We start from the raw sequence: 27,792 nt of genomic DNA, 5'->3' as shown, positions 1-27,792 counted from the left end.
CTTTTCAAGAATCAAGGATTTCAAAATAAAAAATCATATATATATATATACATATATATGAATTTGTTTTAATTTATTGTATATCTTATGTAATTGAATTTATGATAGATAACATGCTTATCATTGCCTCTTTGTGCTCTGAGGGCCTCACAATTGATCCTGCGGCATTGTCATCTGCTAGTGCATTTGTGCACTTAACGTTTTTGCAGTCGCTTGCTGTTCCTTTACCTTTCGATATTCCCTCCACTACTGACCGCCTGCAGTGCAGCATTCACAATGCACTCACAGCTTCCCCTCCCCCAACACACACACACATTTACAGACCCCTGCCTGCTCCCCCTTCCAGGTTTCCTCCTGAGTGCTGACCTGCACTGGTCCTTTAATATTGGTGACAGCTAATACACTTCGAAATGATCAGTTATTATCTCAGGGGCCTCATCCACAGGGCCCCACTGATTCCAAAGGTCATTTCTCTGTCTTCCAATATTGATTAAGTGGGCCTGTTAACGTTGCTCTGGGCCTTACTGAAAGTGAACATTGTCACTAACATATTTCCATCAGCTGTATCTGGCTGGAGAGGCCCATTTAAAAGCCTCTTCGACTCTGTCGCTGCCCCAGTGAATAGGACAGGATGAGGAGCATAATGGATATGCCAATAAGGCAACTTGTGCTACTAAAATATGCTGAGGGCCACAGGCAAGACAGACAAGAGGACATATATTACTGACATATTATATAGGATTGTATTCTCAGTCTTTAATCAACAAAATAGGCCAAATACTTACCAATAATAAAGTCAGAAACAGTAGAAAAAAATCCACAATTTAAATAGTTGTCAAAACATGAATACAAAAGTATCTTCATTACTGTACATTTGGGGTTCTTAAATCCATGTTGTCCACCTAATCCAGGTAAGCCTCACAATGATCAATGCAGCTGTATCAGTATGTCTCTAAAACTGAACGCTAACTGTAGAACTATTTGACTGTACAAGATCAAATTACCTTGGACATATGTTGTTATCCTACATATTTATGGACGGGCTATACAGACACTGTAATTATTACATTAATTCCTTACTTGTTCACTCATATTGATGTCTCCTTTCTGTCCACTTACAGCACACCACAAATCTTTAATTTCTAAGGCTATGATAGTCACACTACAGCAACATCCAACATAATGCAATGTATAATTTATACATCTGCTAGATTTATGTACTGCTGCTATCATCACTAATATTAATAGAAATGAAAAGAAATGTCAAAAACACTGAACATTTTGCCATCTTTTGTGAGGTCCTTTAAAAATAACATACCAGTCTGTGGGGTCATCATCCATCATTAGATGCGTTTGTGCTTGAGTTTGAGAAAAACATGTAGCCTTGAGTTCATTATATTTTATCCCACCTGTGTATGAAGAAGGTGGACAAAATATTTAGAATACGTTGCACATGGCTTTGAGTCAGGGAATTTGTGTGTTTGTTCTCAGTGTCTGTGCAACTTCTTAAAAGGGTTAAATATGAAGCATTTACATGATGGTCATTTGTGTAGAGCTGATAAAAGCATAGCTCTTTAAGCCTCCCAGATGTGAAAAAGCCTTTTCCTATCTATTCTTCCTGTCTATTACCCCAACTGGTTGAGGCAGGTGACCAACCAAACTGAGCCCGGTTCTGCTTTTTTCTTCCGTTAAAGGGAGTTTTTCCTCTCCACTGTCGCCAACTGCTTGCTCATAAAGGGATTTGTTGGGTTTTTTTATTTTGTTGTAAAGTGCCTTGAGATAATTGTATTGTGATTTGGCACTATACAAATAAAATTGAATTGAAATGACTATTGTTCTAGCACAAGTGTGTCACTACAAGTCTTTGTGTTCAAGGTATGCATGGCTCTGTGTACTACTGCCATAGACACTCATTATTCTTTACACAAAAGCCGTCATGAAGGAAGTCATTGTCTTCATCAGCTGCCCCACCTACAACTGATCAAGCATGCTGTTTCTTTGTTTAATAAATACAAAAATGATTTTTTTCTTTTGCAGTTGTATGAACTGGATGATGATGAAAAGCGCAAAGAGTTTCTTGATGACCTCTTCAGTTTCATGCAGAAACGGGGTAAGTAAGATTAACACATTTATCATTGTCACTAGACCATTACTACACACATTTTTGTAATTACCAAAAGCTCTAAATGCACCTCCAGTACTTAACAAAGCCAACAATAAAAAAGTCTTTATTAATACAGATGGTTTAGTTGTAATAATTTAACACCTTTGTGACAAAAATATTTTATATTAAGAAATACCTTTCCCTGCACTATTCAATTGAGTTATAGAGTTCTAGATAAATATGCATTTTAACACATCTAGTATCAGTATCAGTGAAAGTTTAAATCTCTATGATCTGCCAGAATATAATTAGAACAAATATTTGCCCTGCTACAAAAACATATTTTTCCTTTATTTATACATAGGAAGGCCTGATTACTTGTGATCTTCTTAGAGCACATACAAGCGATGCAGGTTTCAGCCACAGGCATTCCCAGACCTCCCCACAATGTAATGAATTCTCTGTTTATTGGTCGCTTGCATTGTCATGTGTTTTCCCAAAGTCAGGATTCTGCACTAGTTTTATTGAGGAAATAGATCTGTGTTTAGACCCTTGTATAATAAGAGGAAGTTAAAACACCCAGCAGAGAATAAAAGGCACTGCTAGCTACAATGGCAGTCTATTTTAGGAGTACAAGGTTGTAGCCATGTTTTTGTCATTTTGAAATCTGTGTCCTGTAGAGAGGTTTTTCACATTTGCATTTATTTTGTCCACACCTGCCTGTCCTTGACTTAACTGATTTTATGTTTCACCATCTGAAAAATGAAAATAAAGATAAGTGCTGTTATTTTGGATTATTTTAAGTGTCAAATCATTATTTCTATATTTAACTACAAGCCAATAAGAAAAAACGTTCCTATTTCAATAAGATGAGTTCACAATGGAAATAAAATTTAAATTATAATTAATTTAAAATTTTAAAACTTTTTGCTCACAGAAAACAAATGTCATGAGAATATGACAGTTGTGTATTTCAGAAAAAAAAATCTGACATATAAATGGATGTTTTAACTTTGACACAGTGCTGTTATTCATGAAAGTTGTGAGATATCCCAAAAAGTCCCGTTTGACCACAGTTCAGGTGTTCGCTCTGACAGCGGTAGAAAAGTACACGTTGATAGAGTAATGATGTAGTTGGGTGGTCACTTGGGTTTTCAAGACAGTATGGATTGTTGTTGGAGCGTTCAATTAGAAATTGATTTTGGACTTAGTGTAGGGAGACATTGTCAGTTTGAAGCAGATCAGCAACAGCCTATCTCTGCTGCTCACCTCTGACAACTGTGATCAGAGTGGACCGCTCCAGATATCCTAATCAGTGTTTCCCAAACCCATTGCTGTCATTTTGCACTGACAACGAAATATCAGCCAAGTAGGCTTGTTAAGTATAGAATGTGAGTACCACTAGGTGGAAGGGTGGATGAAGGGAAGGCCATGGCTGGGGCAGGGATTTTAATGAGGTATCAGGCATTTTTGGCTACTGTTATTTTTCTTTCATATTTGTTGTTTGTTGCTGAATTACAATAAAAATATATCTAATGAAAGACAAGAAAGCCCACACATCTCACTGTGATCTGTGTTTAAGTAGAAGTACAGATGAGGATTGTGTGAAAAAAGATTGGTAAAACTGGAAGTACCGACTTAACTCCTTTACTCAAGTAAAAGTAAGAAGGTACAGTGTCTGAAATGTACTTAAGTAAAAAGTAAAAATGTTTTTTTGCCGTCAATGATAAACAATACATCTTTTGATAACTCCACAAAACTAAAAATGTTCGACACAAATAAAGGAAATTCTTCTTTTATTAACAACCTGCACAGTGCTGGTACAGAGAACAAAACACAACACATTCACCATGAATCATTCTTGGAGCCAACAACATTGAACAGTTCTTTTAAATACGGACATGGAAGGGGAATGTCTTGCTTTTCTGAATCTGCTGCAACACTTCCTGGATCCCTTTCTTCCCCCACGTCGCACTGCAAGTTTTCTCTCTATCATAACCTGTATACTCACTCGATTTCCTTCTCTAGTTAGTTACGTTTTTTGCAGGTTGGAAAAGTAAGTAAAGTACAGATACCTGAAAAATCTACTTAAGTATAGTAAGGAAGTATTTGTACTTAAATGGCGCCTGTTAGGTGGCAGCCTGTTACAGCAGCTCCTCTGTTTGTTTTTTGTTTTTTGCAAGTTTTTTACTGAATTGCCAAGTCAAATCAAGATCTATGCTTTCTCTCTGATAACGGATGAAAGTTGATGAGTTGAGATCTTCTAATTCCTGTGGAGAGACATATGTGTCAGATGGAAACTGCATCAGAAAATATACGTTTCTGTGGCAACGGCATCTGCTTCTTGGTATAAAACCTGAAATCCCCCAAGACCTGAGGAGGCGTAGGAGGGGCTGCAGAGCAGGAGTGAAGCATCGAGAAAAATGTAGGAGATTTAAACCATTTCTCCCAAAAATTATTATGGGCAATGTGAGGTCACTCTGCAACAAAGTGGATGAACTTACAGCTTTAGCTAGCAGCCAGCGAGAGTACAGAGAGTGTAGCTTGCTTTGCTTCACCGAGACCTGGCAGAATAAAATATACCAGACAGCTCGCTTGAACTGCCTGGGTTCTCACTAGTGCGAGCGGACAGAGGTAAACAGAGCGGCAAGAAAAGAGGAGGTGGTCTCGCAGTTTTTGTTAACTCTAAATGGTGCAACCCTGGACATGTAACAGTGAAAGACTGTATCTGTACTCCAGACATTGAGCTGTTGGTGGTTGGACTGAGGCCATACTACCTGCCCGTGAGTTTTCACATGCCATTGTTGTGACTGTTTACATTCCTCCATCAGCTGCAGCACAGAGTGCATGTGACATCATCCACACAGTTGTCGCTGGTCTCCAGACAAAACACCCCAGTGCCCCATATAAGGGCACTGGCGTGCCCACTAATTAATGGGGATTTTAACCATGTCAGTATTTCGGGAACTCTGACCAACTTCAAACAGTATGTGGACTGTGCAACACGAGAAAATAAGATTCTTGATCTCCTTTATGCCAATGTGAAGGAGGCATACAGCTCTTCAGCCCTACCCCCACTTGGTGGATCAGACCACAACTTAATATATTTAGTACCAACATACAAGCCTGTAGTAAGACAGCAGTCTGCTACCAAGAGGTATGTGAAAGTTTGGTCAAAGGATGCTGAGGAGGCCCTGCAGGAGTGCTTCAGGGTTACAAACTGGGACCTTTTCATGGACGCTCATGGTGAGGACATCGAAGGCATCTCTCACTGCATCACAGATTACATCCACTTCTGTGAGGACAATATTGTTCCATCCAAAAAAGTTCGTTGTTTCCCCAATAATAAGCCATGGATAAATAAGGACATTAAAGGCCTCCTCAACAAGAAGAAGGGGGCGTTCATGGCAAGAGACAAGGAGGAACTCCGAGCTGCACAGAAGGAACTCAAGAGGAAGCTGAGGGAGGCAAAGCAGCTCTATAGAGACAGAGTAGAACACAAGTTGAGACAGAACGATATCAAAGAGGTGTGGAATGGCATGAAAATAATGACTGGCTATAAGAAGTCACACACTGCTGTGGAAGGAGACTCAAAGTTTGCTAATGAACTTAACCTGTTCTTTAATAGATTTGACACCACCTCTGCTTCTTACTCTGATCCATTGTTCTCACACACCATCCCTCCTCCCTACACCACCTTAGCTGATGCCTTGGGGTCTCTTCACATCCCCCCATCCAACATCTCTGCCAATGCTGCCTCCCCATTGCCCACTGATGCCATCTCCTCTATCAGCAGCCATACAACATTGAAGTATACCTCACCTCCAATAACTCCTCCCCTGCCCTCATCATCTGACTCCTCATCAACACAATACACAGGCCCAGCCTTTGCCACAGAACAGGTGAGGAAGGAACTAGCTAAACTAAAGGCCAACAAAGCAAAAGGACCAGATAAGATCAGTCCCAGAGTACTTAGTGTGTGCTGGACAGCTTGCAGAGGTTTTTCAGAAACTCTTCAAACTCTCTCTGAGGCTCAAAAAGGTGCCCAAGTTATGGCAAACTTCCTGTATTGTCCCATTACCAAAAAGAACTTGTCCCAGTACCCTTAGTGACGTCAGACCAGTAGCGCTAACATCACATGTCATGAAAGTGTTTGAGAGACTGGTCCTGCAACGCCTGAGGTCCCAAGTGTCTGAATTTCTGGACCCCCTGCAGTTTGTATGTCAAGAACACATCAGAGTGGAAGATTAATGCACAGAGCATACTCCCATCTGGAGAAGCATGGCAACATTGTGAGAGTCATGTTTTTTGACTTTTCAAGTGCTTTCAACACTATTCAGCCCCACCCGCTAAGTGCAAAGATGCAAGATATGGAAGTTCCCGCAGACATGGTGGAGTGGATCAAAGACTACCTCACTGGGCGGCCACAGTTTGTTCGCTTAGATGGCTGCATATCTGATGTGGTGATGAGCAGCACCGGTGCACTTCAAGGAACTGTACTAGCACCATTCCTGTTTACAATCTACACCTCAGGCTTCCGCTACAACTCAGGAACTTGTCACCTCCAAAAGTTCTCTGATGACTCTTCAATCATTGGATGCATCAACAATAATAACGATGAGGAATACAGACACTTGATAAAAAGCTTTGTTGATTAGTGTAACAACAACTGTCTAAAGCTCAATATCAATAAAACCAGAGAACTGGTGGTGGACTTTAGGAGGAACAGGAAGACCCCAGTCCCTGTCTCCATCCTTGGAGATGAAGTAGAGATTGTGAACTCCTAGAAATACCTTGGAGTCCACATTAACAACAAACTGGACTGGTCAAACAATACAGATGCACTCTTCAAGAAAGGACAGAGCAGACTGTTCTTCCTCAGGAGACTCTGTTCTTTTGGTGTGTGCAACAAGCTACTGAAGATGTTCTATCAGTCTGTAGTAGCGAGTGCACTGTTCTTTGCAGTTGTGTGCTGGGGAGGTGGCATCAAGGCTGGTGAGGCCAACAGACTAAATAAGTTGATCAGGAAGGCAAAATCTGTTGTTGGACTGGAACTGGACAGTCTGGAGGCTGTGGCAGAGAGGAGGATGGTGGACAAAATAAACTCCATACTGGACAATCCTGCCCACCCACTTCATGAGGAACTGTGGCGAATGGGAAGTTCATTCAGCCACAGACTAATTCCCCCTAAAGCCAAGACTGAAAGATTCAGGAAGTGTTTTGTGTCCACAGCCATAAGACTCTATAATTCCTCAATATAAACAATAACGCACACACACACACTCACACACACACACACACACACACACATGTATGTACGCATACACACACACAAACCCCCCCAAATAAATAATTAGCTAATTACTTTATTACTTTATTAATTACTTTATGAATTACTATTAATCAATATAATTTAAATAATCTCAAATTTAATAACTGCTGTAACAACTGAATTTCCCTTTGGGGATTAATAAAGTACTTCTTTTTCTTATTCTTCTTCTACTTCATTACTTCCCACCTCTGCTTCCACCCCTGTGTGTGGGATGGAGAAAAGTAGAAACAGAATTAGGAATCAGATCACAAAAGATTTAATGTTCAAAGTATATGCAGACAAATCCTACAGGACAAGTGTTTAGGATGTAGATGACATATGTATTTAGGAGAAAGTCTTTCATCAGGTGGGTGGTGTACAAGACGAATGCGCCATTGGACTTTGAGAGAAGTTTGATATGTAGGAAGTGGGACCACTTATCAGTATCCTGAGGAACAGTCTTGGGAAGAAAGTAATTAGTCCTTCCCATAGAGGGGAGCTACTTTTGTGTGTTATGAGTTACTTTTCTTGTCCAATCACCATAAAAGTGTAATGTGTAAAATATGAAACTTGTAGCAGCTTCTAGTGGTCAGATTGCAAAAGACAACCTACTGAACTCACATCCCACACCATCATCTGTTTCCATGTCCAAGTGATGCTGCAGTGGCCATCACCTTTAAAATGAAACACAATTTCCCTATTTAGAGACAGTGTTTTTTTTTTTTTCATTCTGGACTAATGTAGAAACATGGCAGTATAACATAGCTGCCTCTTTGAAAGGAGACCCTCTCTTCAGATTTAAAAGGTGCTTTCTAAGATTAATAAAATTCAACGGTTGATATTTTCTAGTGATTAGACATTAATGACAACATATTTCTGAATACTTTATTGCATTTCTGCTAATAGATCCTTCTACATGAATAACTATTTCAAGTACATTTACTTTGGCTCAAAGTGTGTTGGTAATACACTGTGTGTATAGTTTTTACATTTGCAGCAAGTATAGATGAAATGTTTCAAGTATATTTTAATAGTAGTGTACTATTTTGGTACGCAAAAGTACCCAATAAGACATGAAAATATGTTCCTAATGTAATAAAGCAGATTTATAGTGCAGCTTCCTCGTTATTAAGTGAAACTTAAGTAGTTCAATGCAACTTATTTTACTAACAAAATTAGAAAATATACATATAAAGCTGGTTGGTACTGATAATGGAAGCATGCTCAGCACATGACCGTAATTAGCTCTGGAGATTACTGCAACTGAAGTTATGATCTGAACCCCTTAAATATGTCGCCTGATTTACAATATGGATATCCAACCAGGGCATGTGGGTTACAATTAGAAATATAGCTGCAAGCGGCAATAAGCGGCCCTCGCCTCGAGCGCACCGCGTTCCCTGGTGCACCGCCCCCGCAAGCGAACCGCATCCCCCAGCAAACCGCCTCCCCAAACGAACCACCTCCCCAACCTCTCCCCCTGAGGAGAGCACCTCCCCCTGAGTGCCCCCCTGTGCGTCCCCCTGAATTAGACAGCCTCCCCGAGCGCCCCCCCCAAACTGACTACCACCCAAAAATTTGCTGCCCCCCCAATTCCCCCTCCCCGCCGCCCCAAGGAGACCACACCCCCCCATGTAGACCATGTGCTTCAGTGGTCCCCCGAATTGTCCCCATACCCCCCACATCCCCCCCCAGGGCGTGGCCCAATTGGCTTTTTGATGAGGATACCCTGAAGGATGCTTGTGCCAAATTTGGTACAGTTCTGACAAAGTGCAAGTACATAGGGGGCGCCATTGCATCTATTGTGATTTTGTTAAGTCACATGGGTTCAGGCCAGTGGGGTCTACAATTCATCAATTGGTCCGATTGAAATCCTACCATGTGTGCAAGATCACCCCCCTGAATTCCCCCCAATACCCCGCCACCCGTGGAGACCCCACCCGCCCACAGTGGACCACCTCCTTGAGTGGGCCGCTGCCCTGAGCAACAGTGGGCACTTAATACAGCAGTTGCAAGTAGTGGTATAAATCTCCCATTGGAAATGAATGGCGAGATTTGGTCATCGCCAAGGCAACAGCCTTGAAAATAGGGCATGGGTCCGGTTGGCTTTTATGATCAGGATGCCCTAAAAGATGTCTGTGCCAAATTTGGTACAATTCTGACAAAGTAAATGTTTTGGTTTGAATGGCAATTTTCAAATCATTATACAGGGGGCGCTATTGGGCCTATTTTGATTTCGTTTAATCAAATGGGTTCAGGGCGGCAGGGACTACAATTCATCAATTGGTCTGATTTAAATACGACAATGCGTGTGAGAGTTATTACATCCATCCATCCATCTTCTACCGCTTATCCGGGGCCGGGTCGCGGGGGCAGTAGCCGAATCAGGGATACCCAGACTTTCTTCTCCCTGGACACTTCCTCCAGCTCTTCCGGGGGGACACCGAGGCGTTCCCAGGCCAGCTGGGAGACATAGTCCCTCCAGCGTATCCTGGGTCTTCCCCGGGGCCGCCTCCCAGTGGGACATGCCTGGAACACCTCCCCAGGAAGGCGCCCAGGAGGCATCCGAAACAGATGCCCGAGCCACCTCAACTGACTCCTCTCGATGTGGAGGAGCAGCGGCTCTACTCCGAGCTCCTCCCGGGTGACCGAGCTCCTCACCCTATCTCTAAGGGAGCGCCCGGCCACCCTGCGGAGGAAGCTCATTTCAGCCGCTTGTATCCGCGATCTCGTTCTTTCGGTCATGACCCAGAGCTCATGACCATAGGTGAGAGTAGGAACGTAGATTGACCGGTAAATCGAGAGCTTCGCCTTCCAGCTCAGCTCCTTCTTCACCATAACGGACCGGTACACCGACCGCATTACTGCTGCCGATGCCCCAATCCGTCTGTCAATCTCACGTTCCGTCCTTCCCTCACTCATGAACAAGACCCCGAGATACTTAAACTCCTCCACTTGAGGCAGGATCTCTCCCCTGGCCTGGAGATGGCAAACCACCTTTTTCCGGTTGAGTACCATGGCCTCGGACTTGGAGGTGCTGATTCTCATCCCAGCTGCTTCACACTCAGTTGCAAACCGCCCCAGCGCACGCTGGAGATCCTGGCTCGATGGAGCCAACAGGACAACATCATCTGCAAAAAGCAGAGATGAAATCCTGTGGTCCCCGAACTGGACTCCCTCCGGCCCCTGGCTGCGCCTAGAAATTCTGTCCATGAAAGTAATGAACAGAACCGGTGACAAAGGGCAGCCCTGCTGGAGTCCAACGTGTACTGGGAACAGGTCTGACTTACTACCGGCAATGCGAACCAGGCTCCTGCTCTGTTTGTACAGAGACCGGATAGCCCCCAGCAAAGGGCCCTGCACCACATACTCCTGGAGCACCTCCCACAGGATGTCACGAGGGACCCGGTCGAATGCCTTCTCCAAGTCCACAAAACACATGTGGACTGGTTGGGCAAACTCCCATGAACCCTCGAGCACCCTCGAGAGTGTGTAGAGCTGGTCCAGTGTTCCACGCCCAGGATGGAAACCGCATTGTTCCTCCTGGATCCGAGGTTCAACCACCGGCCGGATCCTCCTCTCCAGCACCCTGGCATAGACCTTCCCCAGGAGGCTGAGGAGTGTGATCCCTCTGTAGTTGGAACACACCCTCCGGTCCCCCTTCTTAAAAAGAGGAACCACCACCCCGGTCTGCCAATCCAGCCACACGATGTTGCACAGGCGTGTCAGCCATGACAGCCCAACAACATCCAGAGACTTGAGGTACTCGGGACGGGTCTCATCCACCCCCGGTGCTTTGCCACCGAGGAGCTATATTAGGAGAGTTATTACAAGTTGAAGAAATGGTGGCGAGCCAAGAACCTGCGTCAACTTGCCACACCCGCCAAAGGAAAACCGTAAAAATGAATTACGAAATTTGGATAACTTTTGCAGCCCCATGGGTCTAGGTGGTGCTGGCCAAAAATGAGCTAATTTGGTGAAAAGCCCAAAGAGGAGTTTGTTCAAGTTCGAGGTGCGCAAAATCAACGAACTCAATGACCTCAAGACAAACTCCCAGCTGGTGGACTTCCTGTTGGTTGCACGACCTCAACACAATAAGCTTTTTTGCTTGGCCTGACATGAAGAAGAGATGTGCCAGGTTTGGTGACTGTGCGATGAAAAAAATGTCAGAGGAGCTCCCATAGGCGCAATGTATTTTGATTTTTGTTGGGGTCGCTGAAGAGCCATTCTTTTGAGGTCGTTTATGAAACCCATAAAATATCAAATTTTCACACAATTCTGAGTGGCATGCAAATTTTGGTGAGTTTTCACACACGTTCAGGAGGTCAAATTTGAGGTTGTTGCGGAATGTGAAGAATAATAACGAACAAAAAAAAAAACAATATAATAATAAATATAGCCGCTGGCGGCGATAAGTGGCCCTCGCCTCGAGCAAACTGCCTCCCCCGGTGCACCGCCCCCGCGAGCAAACAGCGTCCCCCATCGCGTTCACGAACGAACTGCTTCCCCAAGCGCCCCCGCCCTCTGAATTGACCATCCCCCAAAAATCGGCCGCCCCCCCAAATCCCCTCTCCCGAGGAGACCGCACCTCCCCAAGTAGACCACGTCTTTGAGTGGATCCCCGCGGAGGTCTGTGCCAAATTTGGTACAGTTCTGACAAAGTAAGTGCAAGTACATAGGGGGCGCTATCCACACCTCACTGAAGTAGACCACGTACTTCAGTGGACCCCCAGGTCGGTCTGTGCCAATTTTGGTACAGTTCTGACAAAGTAAGTGCAAGTACATAGGGGGCGCTATCCGCACCTCCCTGAAGTAGACCACGTCATTCAGTGGACCCCCACGGAGGTCTGTACCAAATTTGGTACAATTCTGACAAAGTAAGTGCAAGTACATAGGGGGCGCCATCCGCACCCCCCCACACCCCCCCAAGTAGACCACCTTCTTTCAGTGGACCCCCACGTCGGTCTGTGCCAAATTTGGTACAGTTCTGACAAAGTAAGTGCAAATACATAGGGGGCGCCATCCGTACCCCCCCACACCTCCCCAAGTAGACCACATCCTTCAGTGGACCCTCACGGAGGTCTGTGCCAAATTTGGTACATTTCTGACAAAACCTGGACATTTTACAAAATTCCCATTGGAAAGGAATGGCGAGATTTGGTCATCGCCAAGGCAACAGCATTGAAAATAAGGCATGGGTCCAATTGGCTTTTATGACCCTAAAGGATGTCTGTGCCAAATTTGGTACAATTCTGACAAACTAAATTTTGGCTCTCCATTCAAATTTTTGCAAATTTTCAAATTGTTATACAGGGAGCGCTATAGCACCTACAGTGATTTTGCTCAATCCCCTGGATTCAGGCCCCTGGGGTCTACAATTCATCAATTGGTCCAATTCCAATCCGACCATGCGTGCGCGATATGCGACACCTCAAAGGTGGCAAAAACCTACACCAAATTGCCGCACCCGCCAAAGGAAAACCGTAATACTTATTCAAAAAAATTTAGATAACTTTTTGCAGCCCCATGGGTCTAGGTGGTGCTGGCCAAAAATTAGCTCAATCGGTCAAAAGCCCAAGGAGGAGTTCGTTCAAGTTCAAGGTGAGCAAAATCAACGAACTCAATGACCTCAAGATAAACTCCCAGCTGGTGGACTTCCTGTTGGTCACATGACCTCGACACGATAAGCTTTTTTGCTTGGCCTGACATGAAGAAGAGATGTGCCAGGTTTGGTGACTGTGCGATGAAAAAAATGTCAGAGGAGCTCCCATATTTTGATTTTTGTTCGGGGCGCTGAAGAGCCATTCTTTTGAGGTCGTTTATGAAACCCATAAAATATCAAATTTTCATGCGATTCTGAGTGGCATGCAAATTTTGGTGAGTTTTCACACACGTTCAGGCGGTCAAATTTGAGGTTCTTTCACTGAAAAATAAGAAGAAGAATAGGGAACAAAAAAATAATCCTAACGATTTCCAGGCCCACGCCCACCCGACACCCACATATTATAAATTTTCGGAAAGGTCTAACGCCCAGTAACGTCATGGTGGGGTGCGGGTAGATGCTAGACGATGCTTGAAGCCGCCCCCCTGCGAAGTTGTCCCTTGCACGTTGAGCAATAACAATAGTCCCTGCGCTTGGACCTTTGGTCCTTGCTCGGGCCAAGTAAGAATATTTCTAACGATTTCTGGGCCCACGCCCGCCCGGCACCCGCATATTATACATTTTCAGAAAGGTCTCGCGCATCGCCACGTCATGGCAGGGTACAGGTAGACGCCAGGAAAAACCAGGATCTTCTTAGTTATACTAACAACGTGTAGACCGTTTGGATATTTACCTAGCATTCCCTTCATAAAACCCTGTTTAATAAAAGTTGAAAAATATATCATTTGCATCTGAACATCCAAAATGTAAAGTTTAGAGAAAAATCACTTGAAAGACTATTATAACCCTCTCTCCAGACATATATTTGCAGGTACTGATCTGTTATTTTCTTGTTGCTTAAGGATTAAGATGATGAGTAATATTTAGATTTGGACACATACATTTTGTATTCCACTGCTACACTGCTGTACTAGTGTTTAGGTTGTTGATAGCTTAGCTACACTGTATTATAGATAGTGAACGGTGAGTATATTAGATCAGAGACTGTAGTTAACATGTAGCTCAGAAAGATTATGAAAGAGCCTGTAAACTCACTTAAAACAACACATTCTCCTAGGAAAACATGTATCCTGTCATACTTACAACTGACATGCAAATCTACATTTGCTCTCTCTGTAATCAGCATAGATTTCAAGTGTACCATCCAGGAGGCTAGGTTTAGTTTCTCTTGTCCCTCCTTGAGCTTCTATGTGTTATTGGCCTTTGGGTTTGTTACGGCACCTCACTTTTCATAAAAATAGAACATTGGCTGCAATGAGTGATGCTAATAAAATGATTGCAGAATAAGAATTGCATGGTGGAATTGCTCCTTTCCAACTGTCTGCATTTGTCTGGAGTGTGTGTATGTGTGCACTTACATTTGGGCAGGGAGAAGGCACAAAATTGCACTAAGGCCAATCTTAATTACATTTTGCTAATGAGTAATAATCTAATTTTTAAATTTCTTTATAACATATACTAACCTTCGACCTGCACCTGTGGTCGAATTACCAGATTTTTGTGCCCTTGCCCTTTCCACATTCCTCAAGGCTATTTTGTTTTACCGGAAATTTACTAACAAGCTTTTATAGGTGCAATATCATGCGTAATTTTTGTCACTGAGAAATTGAAATAACTGAGCAAATTTTCAAGTGAACAGGTACAGAACATCTGTCAGGGTTAGTATTTCTAGTGATAAGCGTAAACAATCAGATCTCTCTTCACAAACATGAAGTCAAGAGTGTGACCATCCATGTATTAAATCAGTAAACTGGTTAACAAAACAGTCTGCAATGTTGTCAATATGCATCCATCTATCCAATGTCTACCACTTATTCCAGCTATCCAGGCTTGCTGGGGGCTTATTCCATCAGGCGTTGAGTGAGAGGCAGGCTACACCCTGGACAGATCACCAGTCTATCACAGGGCTGACACATAGAGACAGACATACACTTACTCTCATTCTCACATTGCACCCCTGGGCAATTTCGAGTCACCAATTAAATTAACCTCAACCTGCATGTCATTGGAATGTGGTTGAAGCCAGAATACCCTGTGAAAATATCAGGGACAACATGTAAAATCCACACAGAAAGACCCCCAGGTTTGAATGTGATTTGAACCCAGAACATTCTTGTTGGTGCTGGATTTTTACACGAATAAAAATACCTGACCTATAAATACCTAGCTGTATTCCTGAATAATAAATTCAGTCCATTCCTAATAAATGGACTGGACAGAACATCACTGCCATGTATAAAATGGATAGTTAACTATAACTAACTGGAATTCAAGATGGCGCCGCGGATGGCTGCCTCGGACTGGAGCTCTCCAATTGTTTTGTTATTTTTGTTAGTTTGTCCTGCACTTTGTTTCTGTAACTTATTAAGTTTCACTCGGGTTGAACTGCTAAGCATTCGGCAGCACTCCCAGGGTATTTTTCCTTCAAGTTTTGTACATTCGGACGTTTTGTGGAGCGTTTTAGTTGGCGGAGCGGACGCGCTTCTCAGAAAGCGCAAACGCGGGAAGCGTTGGTGAAGCGCTGGTGAAACTTCGTCAGCACGGCCTCAGGACAGCGCTGCCCAGCATACATCTGGCGAACCTCCGCTTCTACCCAACAAGATGGACGAAATACACCCGCTTACCCAGATAAACAAGGACTTTTCAAACTCTGCTGCTCTGTGTTTCACGGAGACCTGGCTTACCAGCCATACCATCTGCCCAGATTCCAGCTGATCAGAGCAGACCGCAACTCAGACGCAACGGGGAAATCGCGCGGTGGTGGGACATGCTTTTACATCAATGAGAGGTGGTGTACAGATGTAACAGTGTTGAAGAAGATCTGCTGTCCTGACCTGGAAGCGCTTTTCATTAACTGTAAACTTTTCTACTTGCCGCGGGAGTTTTCCTCGTGCGTTTGCATCTGTGCGACGCGCTGCATCAGCTGGCTGAGGAGATCGCAAACACGGAACAGCAGCACCCGGACTCTGTTTTTATCATCCTCGGAGATTTTAATAAAACACACTTGAGCCACGAACTGCCTAAATTCAAGCAGCACATCAAGTGCCCCACCAGAGAGGGGAATATTCTGGCCCACTGCTACACCACAATAAAGGATGCATATCACGCCGTCCCCAGAGCAGCTTTAGGACTCTCTGACCACTGTCTAGTCCACCTCATACCAACATACAGGCAAAAGTTCAAATCTGCTAAGCCTGTAGTGAGAACTATCAAGAGATGGACCAGTGAAACAGAGCAGGAGCTACAAGCCTGCTTTGAATGCACTGACTGGAGTGTTTTTGAAGCTGCTGCCACAAACCTGGATGAACTCACAGACTCTGTTACATCTTACATCAGTTTCTGTGAGGATATGTGCATTCTCACCCGGACTTTTTTAACATACAACAACGACAAACCGTGGTTCTCTGGAAAACTCAGACAGCTTTGTCAAGCCAAAGGAGATGCCTACAGAAGTGGTGATCGTGTCTTGTACAATCAGACCAGGAACACACTGAACAAGGAGATCAGAGGAGCTACTCCAAAAAGCTGGAAAACCAGTTTACAGCTAATGACTCTGCTTCAGTGTGGAGGGGCCTGAGGACAATAACCAACTACAGGACTTCATCCCCCTCCTCAATAGGCAATCAAACCCTGGTGAACGATCTGAATGAGTTCTATTGCAGATTTGTATCACCCCTCACTTGCTCTGATTGTCTTTCAGAGCAACCTTTAACACCTTTAACACCTCCAACCATTAACCCCCTCTCCCCCACTCCTATACTTCAGACCAGTGTGGACGATGTGTGTCGGCTCTTCAGGAAGCAGAAGAGAAGGAAAGCACCAGGACCAGATGGGGTTTCACCAACATGCCTCACAACCTGTGCTGACCAGCTGGCTCCCATCTTCTCTCTGATCTTCAACAGATCACTGGAGCTGTGTGAAGTCCCTGCACGCTTCAAACGTTCCACCATCATTCCCATCCCCAAGAAGTCAAAAATCACAGGACTCAATGACTACAGACTGGTGGCTCTGACATCTGTGGTCATGAAGTCCTTTGAAAGACTGGTGCTGGCCCACCTGAAGAACACCACTGGACCCTTCCTGGACCCCCTGCAGTTTGCCTACCGATCCAATCGGTCCGTGGATGATGCAGTCAATATGGGGCTGCACTACATCCTGCAACATCTGGACAAACCAGGGACTTATGTGAAGATTCTGTTTGTGGACTTCAGCTCGGCGTTCAACACCATCATTCCATCACTCCTCCAGAATAAACCCTCCCAGCTCTCGTTCCTGACTCTACCTGTCAGTGGATTACAAGCTTCCTGACAGATAGGCAACAGCTAGTGAGGATGGGGAAATTTACTTCTGGCTCCCGCATCACCAGCACCGGCGCCCCCCAGGGGTGTGTTCTCTCCCCACTGCTCTTCTCCCTCTACGCAAATGACTGCACCTCCCGTGACTCCTCTGTGAAACTCCTGAAGTTTGCAGACTGTCATTGGTCTCATCCAGGACGATGAAAAGTCTGCATACAGACAGGAGGTGGAGCAGCTGGCTTTCTGGTGCAGTCACAACAACCTGGAGCTAAACACGCTCAAAACAGTGGAGATGGTTGTGGACTTCAGGAGAAATGCCCCCACCCACCCCCCTCTCACCATTATGAACAGCACTGTAGCATCAGTGGAGTCATTCAGGTTCCTGGGCACCACCATCTCTCAGGACCTGAAGTGGAGCCTGCACATCGACTCCAATGTGAAAAAGGCCCAGCAGAGGTTGTACTTCCTGCGCCAGCTGAAGAAGTTCAACCTTCCACAGACCCAGTTCTACTCAGCGATCATCGAGTCTGTCCTGTGCTCCTCCATCACTGTCTGGTTTAGCTTTGCCTCTAAATCAGACATCCGAAGACTCCAGAGGACAGTTCGGACCGCTGAGAAGGTCATCGATGTTCCCCTACCCACCCTCCAAGACCTGTTCACCCCCAGAGTGAGAAAAAGAGCTCAGAAAATCACTCTGGATGCCACCCACCCGAGCCACCACCTCTTCCAGCTCTTACCCTCTGGCCGGCCCTTCAGAGCTCCAAACATCAAGACAGCCCGGCACAAAGGAAGCTTCTTCCCTCAGGCCATCCAACTCTTAAACTCATAGCTCTCCACCATTCCCTTCCACCACCTGCAGTATGACACTGGCACCTTTTTGCTCTTTGCACACCAATTAGTTCCCCTTTCATCCTTTTTTTTCAGGTTATCTGTGCATTTTTCTTTTAGTTTTTTGTAGCATTTCTGTAGCATTTATGTTTACTGTTTGACCCTTTGTAGCATTTGTATTTATGTCTGTTTGCACTGGAGTACCCCCCCTGTACCTAAACAAATTCCTTGTGTGTGTGTGTGTGTGCACACTCACTTGGCAATAAAGCCCATTCTGATTCTGATTCTGATTCTATATATGGACACAAAGATTCTTTGAAACATGCAATACATGGAGACTCAGTGGAGGAGGCTGGAAATAAAAAAATAAAGATCAAACTGTTACCATCATGAACAACACCTCCCACCCCCATGCAGGGCACCCTGAGTGCACCTTCATCCTGATAACCAGGCTGCTACACCATTGGTGTGTGAAGGAATGCTACTCCAGGTCCTTTGTCCCTGCCACCATGAGACTCTACAACTGTCACTGAATTTGTCATTGTTTGACTCTGTCTGTATTCATGTGTATACAGACTGCCACCATCTGACAGTAATATCTAACTGACTTACTATTTTTATTTCACATACTACTACTACCACTGCTACTACTACTATTACTTCTACTACTACTATTACTACTACTAATAATAATAGGTTACTTTTTCCATACTCTATTTTACTACTGTTACTGTAATTTTTTCCTTAATGCTGTAAGACCTGAATTTCACTGCCAGGGGATCAAGTAATATGTTATCTCTTAATACAGAGACTGGAGCATGTGATTGGGATCAAATGAACAGGGTTAAGATGGTTCCAGTCTTATTTATCAGACAGATTCCAATTTGTTCATGTTCATGATGAACCTTCCACAAAAGACAGTTATGGAGTTCCACAAGGTTCTGGCTAGGACCGATTCTGTCTTATACATGCTTCCTTTAGGCATGTATAAGCACTCTATTAATTACCACTGCTATGCAGATGACATTCAGCTGTATCTATCTATGAAACCTGATAACACAAACCAGTTAACCAGACTTCAAGCATGTCTAAAGGACATAAAGGCTTGGATGACCAGTAACTTTCTACTTTTAAACTCAGAGAAAACAAGTTATTGAATTTGGTTGAAATTTTTGGAAGGTGTTTGTTCCGTTACATGTGATGTAAAACTAATGAAGCATTTCATTAAAAAAACATCATCCCAACAGTCAAACTTGGTGGATCTGGGGCTGCTTTGCAACTAGAAGACCTGGACGACCTGCCATTATTGATGGAACCATGAATTCTGCACTCTAACAGAAAATCCTGAGGGAGAACATCCAACCATCAGTTTCTGACCTCAAGCTCAAGCACACTTAGGTTATGCAGCAGGACAATGATCTGAAACACATCAGCAAGTCCAAAAAATGCAAAAAAATAGCCAACAGGTGACCCTAAACCATCCCTTGGTTATGCTGTTATAGACGTCAACTGTCTGAGGACTTTCTATCATGCACCGTGCTCCTTCCCCTCCCCCCGCACCTGTATATTCCGCCACTGAATGTCACTATCACTGACTTTGTGCTGTCTCTCTCCCCTAGTTTGTCCTCTCTCCCTCTCTCTGTTCTCTGTTCTCTCTCTCTCTGTATCTTCTGCAGGTGTACCTGGTCCTGGAGCTGTATATTGCTGATGTGCAGTTACTGGCCCCACCAACCTGCAGTGTCTATTTGCTGTTTATCGTTGCTCTTCTTTTCTCTCTGCTCTATCCACTCACCCCAACCGGTCGAGGCAGATGGCCGCCCAAACTGAGCCTGGTTCTGCTGGAGGTTTCTTCTGTTAAAGGGAGTTTTTCCTCTCCACTGTCACCAAGTGCTGCTCATAAGGGATTTGTTGGGTTTCTATGTAATGTGCTTTGGGGTGATAAGACAAACTTGAATTTAATTCAATTAAATAATCATTAAATTATCTAATCTAATCTTATTTAACAAAATACACTTTTACATAATAAAATGTTAGAAAAAAAATCACAACACCAACTTTCTTGTTAAACCTGGTACAGTGTAAAAATGAGAAACTGATGCTGGTTTTAATAAAATCAGTTCTTTACTGTCAGTTTCATCAAGCCTCACTAGGATGATTACAGACAAATATCTACAATCTTAGATACAAGCCTGTCGTTAACAATAAAGGTTTTATAAATAAGGGATGCAACATTGAGGAATGCCATCTTTAAGGAGCTATTTACAAAATAAGTAGAATTGTCATTTGTATTAGTGTCAGACCTAGGATGGCTAGAGTTGACAGTGCAACATTTGTAATTTATTTGTGTCATATTAACTATTTCCGCCATGTTTGCTCCAATCCACTCCCTTTAGTTGTGTCATTATTAGAAAATAGACCCAATGGATAGTATCTGGCTGGGATGTGCAGACTTGTAGGATTGGAATAGCCAATCTTGTTGCCACAGATGCTAACCACACCCTGACTGAAAGCCCTTTATTTCTGTAAAATCATCCAGAAGTCATGTAAATTTACATCATTCCATAATGAGAAAACCTTAGTTTGCATACAGCCCCTTCCTTTAATACACAACACATTTGCATTGACAAATTGGTGTTCACTAACAGCATTTCTCCCTGTAGAAGAAATATGATGTTTTATATGTCAACAGTTATCAGTATCTTTTGTTCAAATATCTGCAGTTGAGAATTTGAGAATTCTTGGTTAAAAAAAAGAAAAAAAAGTAAGATACAAATGTTTTTTGTGTGTGAATCCATGATGGTAGTTACTCTGCCTACATCTATGCATGATGACATCACATGCACATCATCCTAACAGTGAAACAAATCATGCCACTGTTCTAAACTTATTTGATCTTCTGGCCACAGCACAGTCTAAATTCAGCTGCATGCTGCCAGGTAAACGGTCACTATAATGTTTCCTTGAATCAGCCAGTGTTTGTAGTGTGCAGTGGTGGTGCTCAGTGTGCAGTGTTTGTATGGCAGTTTTAATAATTAGAATGATGAAGCTCCAGGTGAACTTTGGAGTGCATTTTTGCATGTAATGAGGCCTGTGCATTTTGGCCTTCATTTTATTTTTTACAGCACTGTTGCATTGGATTGAAAGGGCTGAGGGTCACTGTTGAGAGTAGGAGTTAGAGCAAATAAGGCATTTTCTCCTGTACATATGGGCATGTCTGTATTGTTTTAAGACCAGATTGAAAAATCTCAAACCTCTCCTGTTATGCAGCAGATGGTCAGAACATCTTTGTGTTCGCTTTTCAGTCTACTGCTAGCAGTGGAGTCGAGAGATTCCATCAAAAGCAGAGCAGACAATAGCTGTGATGGCCTCCTTTGTGTGTTGATAAATAACCAGGGTGATTTAAAGTTGCCCCAGTCCTGTGGTTATTAATTGATTATTATCTCTCAGGGCCACCATCAGCACTTTTTTTCAAATAAGTCAACTTTTGTCCCCACATAATTGCTTAAGAATACTATGTGGCAGAAGAAAAGGCAACTTGAGAATTACCTTAAAAAATGGCTTCATGTTCGATTGCTGTGACACTAAATATTCCTCTTTACTCTGCAGCTTCATTCTGTTTTCACCTCTCAGTTGCCTTCACTAATTTTTCTGTTTTTCTTTGTTGTTCCAGGTAGTCTTCACACAGCTAGCACAGGGACGCAAAGTTGTTTAGATTCTGCTGTTGCATAATCATAATTACAATACTTCTGCTTGTATTCAGATAACAGTTAACAGTTTGGTAGATGGATAAACATGGTTACATGCTATTAGGCAATGCACTAGTAACAGAACTGATTCCACTGTATTGTTTTGGAAACAGGCAGCAGCACAGAGCTATTTTTCTTTTCTAATTTAAAATATTTCTTATTGCTTAATGTGACACACATTTTGTCATTGCACTCACCCTTTAAACTCTCAACCAATTGTTTTGACAACAAAAACTTCCCTACCTCTGTCCGTGACTGTCAGTCTTAAGCCATCTGGTTCCTACTGAAGAATCTTTAAAGTGATCTGTAACATCTGTGTAGTTTCCTACTGACCACTAATTTTTATCAACGTTACTACAGAACAGGAGGAAATAGTACATCCACATTTGGCATTTGGTGCTCAAGTGTGTGTGGAACTGAATTTAAATAAACTGCAGCAGTGTAAGTCCCTGAAGTATTTTAAATAGTGTTTTGACAATAATGGAAATCTGTGGCACACAGGAAGAAGATGTATCAGGCTTTGGATATATACAATACTCAGTTCATTATTGGAGTGGGTCATTTCATGGGATTTTGTAACCATGAAATAAATATAGACTATCATCAGACCTACAATGAAATTTTGCTTAGGTCCTGTTCTAGCCCCGAAGCCCTCTTGTCCTATAGATGTTCGACTGTCCATATGTCACACCCACCTCCTTGTCTTCATTTAGGGAGTTGAACAGAAGTAGATAAACAGTTGGTTTCCCCAGTGATGCTGGATTAATTGTACATTTCATGGGTTAAAAGAGCAAAGTCAATGAGGAGGAGAAATTCTCATCCCATTATTGGCTCACTGCAAAGTGAACATGTCAGTAATGAAGCCAAGCATAAACATGATTATTGTGCTACTAGAGCCACTGGTTCTCCACATTGTTCCAATTACAAACTCTTCTTCTCTTAGCAGCTGAGAGATTAACTGAAGATGACTGTTAGATTTCTTCCACCTCGCCCACCATTACTCATTGTCATAATGATACATGAGCTGTTAAGACAGTTTCTGCTGACAAAAGGCCTCTATTCTCAGCCTTTTATTTCTTATATCTCTTTCAAAGACTCAAACAGAAAAATACATCACCCTCAGTATTGAAAGCACATAAATCTTGTTTTAAGAGCTTTGTATCTCTTCAGATTCTGTCAGACAAAGGCTGAGACTTTTATTTATTACCTCAATCCTTGTTGGGCTGGCTATTGTGTTTTCCACAAAATAACAATTTTAAAGATCAGAATGGATACACATAATATGTGGTAATAAAGATAAGATGTAGGAGACAGGTGGAGGCTAGAGAGCTCTGAGACTGGATTTGTATTGTATCATACACTTATACTGTAGAACTCAAATGTCCCTCAAATGTCTAAATTTTACAAACAAATAAAACAAATATCAGGTTTCTGCCTGAGCCTTTTCAGTCACAATAGACTGAGGACTGTTTTTCTGTTGTTATTGTGTTAATTGTCTTCTGTGTGACTGAATAAAGAACTAACTAAGAACTAAGTTAAGGATTAATTAAAATGGTCTGATTAAAGGCCCTGTGATGGACTGGTGACCTGTCCAGCGGGTACCCATGCCTTTCACCTAAAGAGAGCTGGGATAGGCTCTGGCAGATCCCTGTGACCTTAAATAGGAATAAGCGGGTATAGATGGATGGATGGTCTGATTAAACTTTGGTTAAATCTCAAAATAAATTACATTATTGCAGGTTAAAGTTAAACATCCACATTTATTTTTATGCATGTACTTCTTTACACCAGTTCACAAATCTCATGTCATTTCTGTCTAAATCAAGCCTTCTCCACAGACCAATGTGGGGCTCTGTGTCTTTAGACTTACTGCTGGTCTTATCTTATGATGAGAGGGGAACATTAGTCTTTTGTTTTAACAGTGTTTCATTCATTCACATGCAGCCGTAATTACTGGCCTTAATTGATGTGGTTTTACCACCTCAGACAATACTTCAGAGCACTGCTCCCCCCTCACTACATAGACCCCACTGCTGTTGTTTGCACTATATTTCTGCAGCTATTGATCGCTATTATGGTAAATCCGATGGGCACAATGGAACTCTATCAGCAAAATGCAGGTTAATTATCTCAGGGTCAACCACTTTGGAATTTTCACAAAGAGCCAGTCGTTCTCTTTTTATTGCCTAACATTAAATTGCAGATACAAATTATTAACTTACTCCCTTTATTTTGCTAATAAGGGGGCAGGTTGGCTGCCATTATTAAAAGACGACTTCCCAGTTTCCATAGATTGTGTTTGTGAAGTTTTAAACAAGTCAAGGCTAGTTAGCTTTATTTCCGGCCTATTATATATATTTTCTTAACACTGCAGTAACACTGCAGTAGAAGCACATTTTAAATTTGATGCCTCTATAGTTGAAGTGCGTTTTCACTAAATATGTGTTCACAGTTTACCTTAAGAGAGTAGCTCATCATGTCATAGAAATAATAGATTTGTAATTAATTAAAAAGTTTCCAGCAGATGCACAGATAATTAGAAGCTTCTTTTGAAAGTTATATTTCCTGCTGTTAACAGAACTGTCAGACATTTGACTGGCTTGAGATAAATTGGCCTTATAAGAAGGTGCAGAATCCTATTGATGGGAGGAACCAAAGTTAATGGAATTGATTGTAGATATTGTGTTTGCTTTCTGTAGGGACTCCAGTGAATCGGATTCCTATCATGGCCAAGCAGGTGTTGGATCTCTACATGCTCTACAAGCTCGTCACAGAAAAAGGCGGCTTAGTGGAAGTCATCAATAAGAAAATATGGCGTGAGATCACCAAAGGCCTTAACCTTCCTACCTCCATAACTAGTGCAGCTTTCACTCTACGAACACAGTGAGTACAGTTGATAAATCCAGAGGACTGTTAACCTGTTGTCCCATGAGCAGGCATACCACAAGTATGTGTTGTGTCCAAGATGAATACAATACTTTATTTGTAGTGTAACCACTAGAGTATTTTTAAGTCTTATTTCTGTGACTTTAATTAATCTGTTATTATTACAATGTGACATTTCTTTACATGGACAACCTGTTTCCACAGGTATTCTTGCCTCACAGTCCAGCCTTTTAACAATACAGTGGAAAAGATTGTTATAAATCATATTTAATAAAATGGTTGTCAATAAACTGAAACGTTTTAACCTTGAATCTTGTCAGTGATATAAAAAAAAAAACGAAAAAAGAAAGGTTTGTTAGATAATGCACTATTGGCAATATCTGACAATAGGATTTAGACAAATACAGGAACAATTGTTACCTCAGCATAGTAGCTGTTACTTGAGATGATTTAAAAGGAAGATAATTGCTAATAAGTTAAGGTGGCATGTTTTTAACCAGAACATACAGGACTGTGCAAAAATTTTAGGCAGTAAAAATACACAGGGGATGTTTTTATTATAAATGACATAAATAGCTTTTCTTTTATCAGTTAACTTCATCCAAAGGGCAGTAAAGGGAACCAAACTAAAAACTAATAATCAATTAACCAGAGGTGGAAAGAGTACAAAAATATTCCACTCAAGTAAAAGTACTGTTACTTTGATGCAGTTTTACTTAAGTACAAGTAAAATTATCATTGTAAAAATCTACTCAGGTAAAAGTAAAAAGTAGCCCTCTTAAAATTTACTCAAAGTGAAAGTTACTTAGTTACTTTGCAGTGCATATAAAATAAGGCATGTCTAAATGTGACATTTAGGAAACTACATTTAATTTATTTTACTGCTCTGTTTAGCAAACATTCAAAATAAATAAATAAAAATAACATATTTTAAATATATTGGTAATGTCATGTCATATATTTTTATGCAACATCCTTCTTTTCATCAACACTAATATGGCAATTGTGCAAATAAACTGGTCATTCTGACTCAAATAAAACCAAACTCTTCTGTTGTCTTACTATTGAATAGGCGTTATCAGTGTACCTACTGGAACTTACTGGTAGGTTCAGTAGGTCGTTTTTATCCTACAGATCTTCATTGTCGTCATTATATACATAATTTAAGTTACATCCTTAAGTTTAAGCAGGACAACTACTCTACTAGTTATATTTAGGCATTAAAACATGTTTGGGCAATAAAACATCTTAATTAGATTTTTGGAAATAAAACATATTTGTTAGGTTTATGGAATAAAAACGTCTCGGTTAGCTGTAGAAAATAAAACGAACAAAAACGTACAGCATTAGCATTAGCAGCATCAGTTACTAATGCTTTTGTAATCACCACTCATTGTCTACAGTAGGTGTAGTAGGCTCCTACTGACCTATATAAATATGACTGATGTACACTGATAACACCTATTCAATAGTAAGACAACAGTCAAATCAGCTGATCGACTCCATCTCTGTGTTAATTTAGCGTCGCTCTTAAATATGCTCCGGAAACACTACGGTTTAATTATTTCTTTTTTACTCGGTAACAGATGTGATTTGAAGTGTACTGATGTACAATACTTAAAAATATATATACTTAAGTATAAGTAAAATACACATTATGAAACACTTCTGATCACCTATGGATATTTGTAAGTGCACCAAAATTCAGACAAGATACAGTGTCTCAGAAGTGAGTACACCCCTGACATTTTTGTAAATAGTTTATTATACCTTTTCATGTGACAACACTGAAGAAATGACACTTTGCTACAATGTAGTGAGTGTACAGCTTGTATAACAGTGTAAATGTGCTGTCCCCTCAAAATAACTCAACACACAGCCATTAATGTCTAAACCGCTGGCAACAAAAGTGAGTACACCCCTAAATGAAAATGTCCAAATTGGGCCCCATTACCCATTTTCCTTCCCCGGTGTCATGTGACTTGTTAGTGTTACAAGGTCTCAGGTGTGAATGGGGAGCAGGTGTGTTAAATTTGGTGTTATCGCTCTCACTCTGGCATACTGGTCACTGGAAGTTTAACATGGCACCTCATGGCAAAGAACTCTGAGGATCAAAAAAAAAGAATCGTTGCTCTACATAAAGATGGCCTAGGCTATAAGAATGTTGCCAAGACCCAGAAACTGAGCTGCAGCATGGTGGCCAAGACCATACAGCGGTTTAACAGGACAGGTTCCACTCAGAACAGGCCTCATCATGGTCGACCAAAGAAGTTGAGTGCATGTTCTCAGTGTCCTATCCAGAGGTGGTCTTTGGGAAATAGCTGTACGAGTGTTGCCAGCATTGCTGTAGAGGTTGAAGGGGTGGGGGGGTCACTGACAGGCTGTCAGTGTTCAGACCATACGCCGCACACTGCATCAGATTGGTCTGCATGGCTGTCGTCCCAGAAGGAAGCTTCTTCTAAAGATGATGCACAAGACAGCCTGCAGTTTGCTGAAGATAAGCAGACTAAGGACATGGATTACTGGAGCCATGTCCTGCGGTCTGATGAGATTTGGCTCAGATGGTGTCAAGTGTGTGTGGTGGCAACCAGGTGAGGAGTACAAAGATACTCACAACATGTCTACCGCATTGTGGTGGGAGTGGAGAGCTACAATTCATTGAGGGAACTATGAATGCCAACATGTACTGTGATATACTGAGGCGGAACATGATCCTCTCCCTTCGGAGACTGGGCCGCAGGGCAGTATTCCAACATGATAATGACCCCAAACACACCTCCAAGATGACCACTGCCTTGCTAAAGAAGCTGAGGGTAATAGTGATGGACTGGCGAAGCATGTCTCCAGACCTAAACCCTATTGAGCATCTGTGGGGCATCGTCAAACGGAAGGTGGAGGAGCGCAAGGTCTCTAACAGCCACCGTGATGTCATCATGGAGGAGTGGAAGAGGATTCCAGTG

At 42.3% G+C, this 27,792-nt stretch overlaps 1 protein-coding gene across 1 annotated transcript in view; it reads left to right on the top strand.

The window, feature by feature from the left end:
- The window catches only part of arid3c (AT rich interactive domain 3C (BRIGHT-like)), an 80,205-nt gene that overhangs the window by 40,352 nt on the left and 12,061 nt on the right, over window positions 1–27,792 (top strand). The window contains exons 3-4 of the mRNA XM_026311718.1: window positions 2,038–2,110; window positions 24,646–24,829. Of these exons, the coding sequence (XP_026167503.1) occupies window positions 2,038–2,110; window positions 24,646–24,829 (257 nt within the window). The remainder of the gene's footprint in view (window positions 1–2,037; window positions 2,111–24,645; window positions 24,830–27,792) is intronic.

Source organism: Mastacembelus armatus, unplaced genomic scaffold, assembly GCF_900324485.2.
Source record: "Mastacembelus armatus unplaced genomic scaffold, fMasArm1.2, whole genome shotgun sequence".
Lineage (NCBI taxonomy): Eukaryota > Metazoa > Chordata > Actinopteri > Synbranchiformes > Mastacembelidae > Mastacembelus > Mastacembelus armatus.
Note: the sequence above shows the minus strand (reverse complement) of the source record. Positions and strands in the feature narration are given on the sequence as shown.